This window comes from Acromyrmex echinatior, chromosome 9, assembly GCF_024713525.1.
Source record: "Acromyrmex echinatior isolate Ae372 chromosome 9, ASM2471352v2, whole genome shotgun sequence".
In the NCBI taxonomy this organism is placed as follows: Eukaryota; Metazoa; Arthropoda; class Insecta; order Hymenoptera; family Formicidae; genus Acromyrmex; species Acromyrmex echinatior.
Genome location: NC_141860.1, coordinates 6,771,307 through 6,784,129, shown reverse-complemented (window position 1 = coordinate 6,784,129; position 12,823 = coordinate 6,771,307). Strand labels below are relative to the sequence as shown.

Here is a 12,823-nt window from a genome sequence, read left to right as displayed (position 1 = left end):
CTTTATTTTGTGTATTCATTCTTCTTACCTACATTCTTCTTTCTTACCAATTTTATTACCCTTTTTCTTTTATAATCTTAAGTATAATATTCATTCATTTAATAAATTATAGCTTTTTTTATTTCAATGTTGCATAAAATTAAAAAAGAAAAATTTCTTAGGATGGTAAATATATTTAAATATCAATTTAATATCCGTTATTATATATAATTTTTATTATAATATATATGTATATATCTTATAAAATTGTCTCTTACATTACTCAATTCTCTTATATTTAAAAAAATAATAGAAAAATAATCTGAATTTATTTTCAGTAATGTTAATGTAACTAATTATAATATCAAATCTATTTTTTTATAGTTCTATTCGATTTGTACTTTTCTCGTACACTATCATTAAAACCTTCTCTATTCCTTGCGAGTTCTATAGCATAAAATTGTATCCTGGTTGTTAGTATGCTATTCTGCTCCGAATAATCTCCAGTGCAATCTGCTCTCAATAGTGTACCAAAACTATAGTCCTCCACAACGTCCTTAAATTGTTCACAAAAGAACCTCCACTTTATCTTCCCCTCTGGAGATTTCAACTCGTCTTCATCCACTTTATTCACTTTCATATTAGGAAACGTATCTTTAAAAGTCTTATAGATTTGTTCATCATGAGGTGTGAGTTTCAAAAGCTTCGGGTCAACCGAGCATAAAATCTGGAGCATAATATCTCTATTTATTTCATAATTCTTACATATATATTGTATAATATTGTATAACTTACATTAAAATAAACCTCTGCATGTTCCATGGCTTTGATTGCCCACATTGCTTCCAGAGATGGCTAAGAAGTAGAAAAAAAGGAAAACATTCCTTTAAGTAAAATTGATTTAAAATTTTCTTACAGTATACAATAATAAATATTACTCGCTCATTAATTTACATGCGATTTTACTCACGTCATTTTCGAATTCTTCAGCAGGTCTTGACAATACACTGGTACCAGCCATTAATTGATCTGCCGTCTTAAATATATTATTGCATAAATAAGTGCTTTTCATGAATTAATTTGGAAGTATCACATACACAGTAAAATAAAAATGAAACAAGAGGAGTCATCTAATATACAGATATTATTAATAATTATTTATTAGATGAAAAAATAAATCTTAATCAAGGCGGACAATTTAAATAATTATTCAGTTATTCAATAATTTTTAAAATTACTTGCATTATATCATAAATAAGACACAATCATTTAGGTTATAAAATTATAATCTAGGTTACATTTCTGTAGACAATAATTTACTTACTACGTTCCCTATTTGCGCCATTATAATATATTATTCGCAGCTTCAAAGATGATTTTCAAAAAATTATATATCTGTATGAATACTAAATCATTCGTGATAAAGTAACATCACACTTGTAACAAACGTGACAGTGGCTGTAGTCAAAGTCTCGCTACAAATGCTTTGAAGCATTTGATGGACCAATTAGAAGAAAGAATTTTACAAACTGACCAATTAAAAAACGTTTCAAAGAGTTTGCAGCATCGCGTGACTGTATCCAGTATTTATTTGTATATATCGGGTCGAAATCGCCCATACATACACTATCGCCAGTATATCCAGTTTGAGAACTACGTGACTACATACATTTTCTAACACTATCGATAAAATCGTATAGTCGAAAGTAGATGTGATTCGTCTCTGTACTAAATCCTCAGGACAGAAGCGTGCCGATAGGAGATCATAGGAGAGATAGTTTAATCTTTGAACGAAAAAATTTTAATTTTGCATGTAAATAAAAGTTGAATTTTAATAAACGAAATTGAAAATTCAAACAAATTAATGTGTGAATTTTGTCTTATAATATATATATAATTATACAATTACGAAGTTATGTTTCTTTATGCAAATTTTTAGCCCGTTTTTACCAAACATAATTACTAATATATATCAAAGTTTCTACAATTACTAGCAATTATAAAGACTTTTGATAAATTCAATCTCTTTTAAACATATATTGTTATAATTTAGCAAAAACGATCTATAGAGGCCCTCCACCACCCCCGCCAATTTTATCGGCGGTCCTCTTTTTTTTTTGTAAATATACTTATCCATAAAATAAACTAATAAATTTAACAGCATTTTTGCAGATAAGTATATTTGTAATTTATTTTTTATTTTTATGTATATAATTATTTTATTCTATTTCGCTAATAAAATTTACAATAATTTTTTAAATATTATTCTTTATTGTATCATCCTTTATATAATTCGATATATTACAATTATAATAATTATTTACAATATAATATACAATTATTAATGCTGTTCAAAATATAATAAAAGCAATAATATAGGAGCATAATTAACAAATTTTAGAAATGCGAGATTATACGAAAACGTCGAAAATACGATAACACAAAGTTCTCTAAACTAATGAGATATTGATAAACGCAGAAAAAATACTAACAACAATTAGATCGTATTTACTATTGATTATTAATTTGCGAATATAAAACTTAATAATATCGCAATAAAAAAATCATTAATATATTTATAACAGCACTATTTCATCGCGTTCAAGATTACTATCTTAATAATAATTTCATCATATCAAAGTCTCTCCGCTTTGTACTACGCTGGTTAGTGTCCGATATAAAGAAGAATAATCTTCAGTGGAGAGCGAATTTAATGTATTCTAATTCTACGTTAAATTCATAAAATCCATTTGCAAAGAAAAGTTAAGCATCCGTCAAATATCAATAATCTTGTTACTGAAGGATATGCATGTCATCTTTCAGATTACTTACAATAATAATTTGGGTAGCATGTCAATTATCATTTTTATCACATCTTTAATATAATATTAAAATTCGCGAGAAAATATGTTCTGCCACATCACTAATCTAAAATCTCTTATTAAAAATCTCTTATTAAAAATAAACAGATAGAATGGTTTCCTTGTGCAATAGTGGTTACGAAGGAATATATTTAATAATAATAAAATACATGCGTTATTGTAATTTTTTATATGTATAGGTACAAAAAATGTCTCGGGTACCAACTGTTCGAGATAAAGCGAACCTGATAATAATGGGATTTTAAAGAACTATACTTTTATACTAAAAAATTTATTATATAAAATTTAACAATTCCTTATATTCTCCTTATATTTTCCAAAAATTTAATTATTAACATCCCATTAATATGAGGATACCCATTCGACTTATCTCGAATTTTTTTGTACCCACATAATTTTAACTAAATTCGTGTATTTACGACAATATTATTAAAAAAATATTAAGCATTTTGGTGAAAATTATCTAAATTAAAAATCAAAATTTGTTAAATACAATCTTATAATATCTGCATATATTTTATCATAGAAAAGTATATATACATATACACATATAAATTAACAATTAATAATATTCCGAGTGGCGGGATGTCCAATATCTAAAAACGATTTTTTAAATAACAATTAGAAAATTAAATATATACATTCGTAACCATATTTTTGTTAAAGCAATTATCAAAAAATAAGCAAATTATTTGTATAAAACTTAAATTTATTTTTACTTAATAATTTGGAGATTTAAAATAACATGCTGTTCATTACAAATAATCATGCTATTCATGTTAATCATACTAAATTTCTATTGTCATTGAGACAGTCTATTACTAACATTATTACTAGTGGGAGAACATTTAGTAAAATTAAGAAAGCGATGAAAATTATACCCTAAAATATATCACTGAATTAATTTCGCAATTGAACTTTAAAATATGTAGCAATTGTTATTGAATCATTGATAAAATTATTAGGGATTAATTCCAATCTTGTACAAGAATCTCCAACGGAACACCTAAACTAGACTTTGCAAATGGACTTTACGAAAAGCAACGAGGAATAACTTTCCATGATGAAAATAATTACGACTTTCTATCGGTACAAACCATGCATTCATATAGTATCCATCTAAATCGAGCAATGAGGTCTTTGTATATAATAAATTAATCACTAAGATATACTTATAATTCTGTAATATTAAAAATATAAATATCAAAAAGCAAGCAAGAAGTTAATATTTAACTATATTTAGTCAAAGCTCCAATCTTTATGACTTTTTTAATAAATATGTACTATACTTTTTAATAAATATATACTATTATAAATACGAAGAAAAATTGTCGATTATTCTAAACATCAAATTTTTAATTAGAAATCATTCAAAATTATTAATACTGTTCAATATTCAAAATAAAATCCAAATTAAAAAAAAGTTTCAAGATTAAATATTTGTCAAACTTGTTAAATAATTTTTGTTATCATATGTATTGCCGATTTCGTATAATTTACGTCAATAAAGTAACAAAAAATTTGATTTACTACGACAAGATAAATGCTATTGTGAGATCTGAATCGACATTCAACATTAATATACATTCTAATAAATATATAATTTATTAATAATTATTGCAAATTACAAAAGTAAATATGATGACATTTATCTGGACATAGTTTACATAAATTCTATATCACGTACCTAATATTATCATACATACATTTATTTACAATAAAATTAATTATGATATAACGCGTTACATAATTTGTACATGTATAGAATTTCACAAAAAAGTTTAATTTCGGGAGCTGAAAAGGCAATGAAATTTAAAATTAATTTGGTTTATTTTCATATTTGATAATTGGAACGGGATGCTGATAATTAAATAACATTTAAAATTAATTTAAAATATTATTTAATTATTGATCCCTTCCTAATTATCAACTATGTACAGATGATGTCTATGTGTATCCCTACCTACATATTATATTAAAGAATTTTACAACAGTTGCAAAGTTGCTTTCTCTGCTGAACGTAGCTAATGCCTAACCATTCTGGTCCTATCATGTATTGATAAATTAAGCGGAATAATCTAATCGCGGTCATATTAAATAATTGAGCAATAAATAATATTATATAGTTTACTGGTTAGATTTATTATGTGATACTTTTTAGTTTAATTATATTTATTTTTTATTTTTAAAATAAAATTTAATTACCCGATCGCGAAATTTATTTAAGTGTCATTTAATTTGTAATAATTTAATTTTTTAATTAAAAATTGTTGTGTTTATCCCTACCTACTCATACTTATTGTCCCTACCTATACAGTCTCTATCTATCCATATTTGTCCTACCCGTATTTTCATTTATTCGTGTCATATTCACACCTTTTTCCATCTACCTTTGTATTCCTACCTACATTACTTTATTAATGTGTCATAACACCGCGAATATAATACATTAATATGGCTATGTTTAACAGAAAAAACAGCTTTGCAAATGTTGTAAAATTCATCAATACGATTGGATTTTACTTTTGGTTCCATATGGATTTAAATGTATAAATCAATCATATTGAAGAATTTTACAACAATTGCAAAGTTGCTTTCTCTGCTGAACGTAGCAGCTAATGCTTAACCATTCTGATCCTATCATGTACTGATAAATTCAGCGGAATAATCTAATTGCAATCATATTAAATAAATGAGCAATAAATAATAATAATTAAAACAAACTTTCAATCTTTAAAATACAAAAAAATGAATAAATAACAAAGTTAATGAGAATCAGCGCTGATAATCAAGTGCAAGTTTTGTAGATTTTTTAATCTACAAAATTTGCGCTTGATTATCAGCGCTGACTCTCATTAGTCCTGTTGTTTGTTGGATATTTTTGTATTTTAAATAAACAATAATTCAAAAAATATAAGAACTCGCAATTTGCGAGCAAGTTACCCTCCCGAATATTCAATTTATCTTTATACACTGAGAAAAAAAATTTATTCAACTATACACATTTAGTTGTTTGCAGATTTGCTTAATTCAACAAATTTTATTCAATCGAATTCAACTGCTTAACATTGAACAATTCGTTAAATTCGATAAGATAAATAAAATTTAATAAAATAAAAAATCTGCAAACAACTAAGTGTGTTTAGTTGAACACATTTTTTTCCTCAGTATACATGTTCCTTTTAAAAACTTAAATTGGTGTTACACATTCCAACCTACTTTGTTTAGATACTCTTCTTTCTTCTGGCCAGATTGAACTCACCTTTCGTTGCTCCTGGCCAATATTCTGGCTTCATTTGCCAGAAATCGACAACAAGGAGAAATACTCCTTTTTGTTGCCGACTACTGCCGACTAACATCGCTAGCAATAAGCGTAACATTTTACGCTTTTGATGCGCGAAACACGAACGCGTCGCGAAGGGGCCATCAAAAGAAATTGACTAAATTGTAATATAAATAATTGTAATATGAATAATTAATAATAATAATAATAATAATAATAATAATTCCATTAATATATACGAATAAATGTCGCGTTTGTTCTCTATTCGTGTTTATTCTAAATTAAAAATATAAATATTCGACTAAAAATAAAAAACGACTTTAAATTTTAAAAAATCTTTAAGTTATAACGTATTCATTTCAAAAGTCTCGAATATTATGAAACTAGATTAAATTTTTTAATATAAATATTATTATAAAAAACAAAACTTTAATATAAAAATAAATTGAAAATTACTAAATCGATCACCATCCGATAAAATTCAAGGTCCATATACGTATTTTCAACGATTCGAACGAGTCGTTGCTGAATTTCATCTCAAAAACATGCGGAGATGAGAAATTCAGATGAATGATATAAGATCCGAAAGGAATAATTTTCCCTCACACGAATAAATATATCCCTATTGTATTTTGTTAGAATCATTTTTTGAATAATTTATTATTTCAAAATTAAGTATTTTAAACCATGCAAAACTCTAAACGCGACTTTAAAATAGCTATGAAATAGCTATAAAATTCTTATATTTCTTGTTAAAATGTATATTGGATCTTACATCATGTTACTATTTTAACTGGTATAAAATCCAGTTACTACATATGCCATGGATAAGTTATAAAAGATTAGGCTAAAGTAAGTGCATTGAGATAAATAATAATAATAATTAATAAACGAAAAATGTCTTTTACAGAAAAGCGAGATTAATAAATTATATGCTCATTAAAATTTTTGTTATCATTTCATTAATAAGATGTATACAAATAAGTGTGAAACACAAATACAAATAGAAGGAATTTCTTAAAAAATATTTCATATTATACGTATATATACTTATAGATATTGCTTTTCTGCACCAACTTATATAAAACTTAATCCTGAATGAATGTTTGGGAATAGGATAGATAGGAAAAATAATAAAACAACATTTATTAAACTGTAATAAACACTTTTCTATATAATGGTATCCATAGATAACAATTTCATATATTCATAATTATTAGTTTATATAATCTTTATATTTTTTAATTTCCCGTATTTCATATATTTTAAAAATACGAATATTTTATTCTTTTTCATTTTAACTTCTAAGATGTATTATTATTTTAATATAAAAAGCGACCATCGAAAGAACCTATTATTTATTATATTTTTGAGATTAAATTACTTAATAACAAAGCGTTCACATTAACATGTATGGACATATTTCATATATGATTATACATGTTTATGGATATTTATGTATATTTATACATATTTATATATATTCATACGTGAAAAATTGTTTACTGAGTGGGTATAACATGACATATTATTAGGTGTTGGAATTAATTCGTAGCGTTTTTTAATGAAAGAATGTTATTTATTTCACATGAGCATTAAAAAATACATTAATGAAAGTACTTCCCATCACTTGTAAAACGCTACGAATTAATTCCAACACCTAATATAAATTTCACAGTGCATGTACAATAAATTCCATGTAATAAAGAGATATCCAGGATTAAGTTTATCCCAATCTGTTACTACTTATCCATTTTAAGGCAACGGATGTATGGAATGCCATACATACAGTTATCTGTATATTTTTAATAAATCGATGCATATGCATCTACAGATATAGATATAATAATTAATAAAGTTACCACACATCCGTTACCTCAATAAAAAAATTAATTCATCACTCACCAATCCGATGCGCAACAGCGGAGTTACATCTGCAACGTCGCTACGATGATTCTGTAACAAAAAGAATATAAAATCCAAATTAAAACAGAACAGAAAAAATTAATATTTTAAAAAATATTTACTAAACGCAAAGTTCTCTTGGAAATAATTATATAATTTTCAAAATATATAATTTTTATAAAAACCGAATTTTTTAATTCACCATTCAGTTAGATATATATAAAAATAATTATACACTTTCTAAAAAAGATCTTAAAAATACATATTTACAAAATTTTAAAATAATTTAAAATAACCCTCTTTTTTAGTTGTCATTTTTAAATCGTAACAAAATAAAATGACTAAAGAATGAACAGAAGAAAAGTACCTATTTTATATAAGCAAAAAATGAGATATTTACCGCAAGGTTGCTCCGCCGGTGCCCGATGTCTCTCCCAGACCTCCTCCTCCTCTCAGAGAGGGTTGACATCCTCTCGCACAGGACACTCGCGTAAAACACTCGCGAATAATGCACTATAATCGCGCGCGGACTATAACTTCAGTCCGATAATTTGAACGGCACTCCCGAAGCACAACACACACAAACGCGCGACGCGATGGCTTTCCCATTGGATTTTTACACGAAGAGAATGATTTTATTCAAGTGTCTAAAAATTTATCTAGAAATATCATTCAGATAGATCCGACAATTTTTAAATACTTGAGAAAAACCGTTCTTTTCGTATAAATATATTACATAATATATTACTATGCTATTACTATGCAATCGGTTAATTTTTAGAAACGAATATCAAAGGCACGTCTGCAATTCGTTATCATTGCGAAATAAATTCAGAGCAGATAAAAGAATTGAATCATTTGTAGATGATGTCTAAGATATGATCAGAGTCACTGAAATGAGCTAGAGATTAATAAAAAAGAGAAATATTTCTTTCAATAAATAATTCTAAAGTTACGTTTAATTTTTAAACGGATCGTATAACAAAAGGTGCACAAAAGATTAATTAACTTATTAAACTATATTAATTGTGAAAGCAAAAATTGCGTTTATTTGCATAAGAGTATTCATATTAAGTAACGTTGCTTTTTTATGACTCGTGTGATATCGTTCGTACAGACAAGTAACCATGTCGCGTGCCATTCTTCTTCACATTTCTTTTTGAAACATATAATAATCGCAAAAAAATGGTAGATATAATATGAAATGTTGTATTTTATGAACATTCACATAATAACTATTACTAGTATCAAGTATGATTGAATTATTCACAAAGTACAACGTTTCGTATTATATTTGGCATTCTTCGCGATAAGATTTCAAAAAGTAATGTGAAAAAGAACAGCACGCGACACGACCACCTATTTGTACGAATCTCAATAAAAGAATGAACGCGTAAACGTAAACATGACGCGTCGCTCCATCCCACTTCGTGCCATCCCCATTCCAAGGTCGCGTGCCAACCGTCTGTCGAAATATTAACGAATATTACGAAGTAAAATAATATATTCTTAAATTTTTATTCTTAAATAATATATTCTTAAATTTTTAATGTTCTCCGATTAATGAAACGATTTCTTAATCTAGTCTTAGTGGCGCGAGTCGCTTATGTGATATCATAATTATATTGTGATACACCGAGGAATATATTTAATAATTGTTCACTTTATAATTTTCAATATTTCGTATTAATATTACAATGCGCTGATAAAAGGCAAGAAGTAAAAAAAGGTTTTTACTGGCGTGGTTTTTCTTACATAATTGTTCACGTGAAATGCTTTTGACATCCCAACATTATATCTTAATTTTGATTGCTCTTTTTGGTGATTTATTATACAATTAAATAAAGATTAATAATATGTCACACATCCTTTAAAGAATGAAGATAAACGCAAAATTTATTTTAAATTATAAAACAATTTCGACTAAATAGAATAATATAAATACTAAATAGCACATACATTTAGGGGTATATATGTAATTTAAATATAAATTATCTGTTACTTTTCCCGTATTAAGAATGCGGAGTAACACGAAAATGACAGAATTATACGATTCAAAGTGATAAAAAGTCACAATCTAAATATCTAGCCAGAAATATCTAACAATAAGAATGTCATTTTTATATTGTACATGTGAGAACACATGAAATAAATCTAAAATATTCATGATCTGTGTATGAATTTAAGAAATAAAGCAAAAACCATTGTAACGAAACCCCTACACTCTTTAGTTTTAGGCAACCTTACGTTATACGAGTTCGTGGATATCTAATTTTTATTAATTAATGCGACACACAGAGCGATTCGTAAAACACGTCCGTCCCACTTTGAGGTCGCCGAGCGAATGCCGAAGTGATGACGTAGCCAACCATCGCGCCGCGCGGCACGTCGCACGTCCCCCACTCTGTTTACTACGTGATACGCTCTCTTTGTTGTTCGCTGAATGCCGTTAGAATATCCAATTATTCGTATTTCACACGATTTTGATGAACGAGTATCCTCATACATATCGCGCTTTATTCTTGGCATCTCTAGCACTGGTTAAATCCTATATTATTTGCACGGTTCTTGTAAACGTAATGATCAGTAATTGTGTGCGTGTGTGGAGTATTTTTGATATTCCAACATTATATCTCAATTTATATTATTCTTTTAAATGATTCACACTTAAATAAAGGTTGATAATATTCTATACATTTATATAAAGATACATGCAAATTTTCTTAATATTATGCGAAACAATTTGCGCTAAATACAGCTTTGACTAAAAATATTAAATGTCTTGTTAATCATTATTTAATTTTTTAGCTAAAAAATTAATTCATGACACTATTATTACTGCAATTCTGTGTTTCAAAAATTCTTTAAACTTACATGTAATGCCGATCTCGGCATAAAATAACTGTTACGATAAAATAAAAAATATAAAATAGGTTATTATCGAGTTCGACTTATCTTGAACAGTTGGTCCTCGAGAAACTTTTGTTACCCATACATACATATAAAAAATTACAATAACGTATGTATTTTATTATTATTAAATGTACTCCTCCGTAATCAGTATTCCATAAGGAAATCATTTTATCCATTTATTTTTAATAAGAGTTGATTTTTAATAACGTGGCGGATCATACTTTCTCATGAATTTTAGTATCATATTAAAGATGCGATAAAAATTGTAATTGACATGCTATCAAAATTATTACTATCGTAAGTGATCTGAAAGATTCGAAATTCACACTCTCCTGTAACAAGACACCATTGGTGTCTGACGGATTACATAATTTTTCTTTGAATGGATCTTGTGAATGTGACGTAGAATCGGAGTATATTGAGTCCGCTCTCCACTATAAAAATTATTTTTTTTTTTGTATCGGATACTAACCAGCATACAATAAGGAACTTTGATGTGATGAAAGGCTCTATAGCTCGTTTTTGTTAAATTATACCTTAAATTATACCTTAAATTGACAATATATGTTTAGAAAAATTTAAATTTATTAAAAGTCTCTATAATTACTAGTAATTATAGAGATTTGGATACATTCTAGTAATTATGTTTGGTAAAAACGGGCTGAAAATTTGCATAAAGAAACATAACTTCGTAATTTTATAATTATATATATATATATTATAAGACAAAATTCACACACTAAATTAACTTGTTTGAATTTTCAATTTCGTTTATTAAAATTCAACAACTTTTATTTACATATACAGGAGATGCAAAATTAATTAAAATTTGTTCGTTCAAGGATCTATTAAACTATCCTTCTTATGGATAGTCGGCACGCTTTTGTCTTGAGAATTTAGTACAGACACGAACTACATCTACTTTTGACGATACGATTTTATCGACAGTGATAGAAAATGTATAGTTACGTAGTTCCCAAGCTGAAAATGGATGTAGTGTATGAATGATAACGAGAAAAAGATCATCATGGCCTCTTTCAAGTTTCTCTCTGCTATAATATACGCTGCATTTATTCTTTATAGTTGCACTGTTACATTTTTCTTTTCAAAATAAATAATTTAAAAATGTTAAAGAGATATATATATATATATATATATATATATATATATATATATACATAAATAAATATAGTATATGTGTTATATCACATGAATATTTGCGCTTGTAAGATTATAATATTGACTTCTATTTATATTTTTTAAAATTCATGCAAAATCAAATTATAAAATTGAATTATAGAATTAAATTTGTAGGCAAAAACAAGAACTACGACTGTTTCGCTCTCTCCTCTTCAGAGTCTATTATTGTTATCGTATAATACACTGATGTGACTTTCACTTCGCTATTAAGAAATAATTAGATGAGTAACGGGAGAAAATTCTCGCAACGAAGATATTTCTTTCACAATATAAGAATTTATAATAATTATTATTTACATGTATTTAATATTAAATAAATTGATTCTGATAGTAGACGATGAAAATTCATACAACATCCGAGGAATCCGACGTATCTTTTGCGAGTTTTTCAAATTGCAAAATAATTCACAATATGCATAAAAGTATCGGAACAATTTAACGCAATGTCTATTTAAGTATTTTTAGATAAATGTTTTATTCGTGTCTTTCATAACATTTGTTTCGCTACTCAAAAAGACGCATTACAAGCTACGTGGCATGTAAAATAATTAAAATATTGCTTTTTCTGCCACGATTTATACTTTGATGTTTTCTTATACTATCGTAAGACGTGAGTATCGATTAGATAACGATGTTCAGGACAGACAACTGAGAGACATGC

At 26.8% G+C, this 12,823-nt stretch overlaps 1 protein-coding gene across 1 annotated transcript; it reads right to left on the bottom strand.

Annotated features, from left to right (window-relative positions):
• Nucleotides 1-186: 186 nt before the first annotated feature.
• LOC105151062 (protein PBDC1) lies at nt 187-1,579 on the bottom strand. Its single transcript, XM_011064545.2, has 4 exons — nt 1,304-1,579; nt 950-1,015; nt 775-834; nt 187-706 (listed from the first exon to the last, which is right to left on the bottom strand). The coding sequence occupies exons 1-4, from the start codon at nt 1,322-1,324 to the stop codon at nt 350-352; spliced, it is 504 nt and encodes a 167-aa protein (XP_011062847.1). The 5' UTR covers nt 1,325-1,579; the 3' UTR covers nt 187-349.
• Between the last annotated feature and the right edge of the window lie 11,244 nt (nt 1,580-12,823).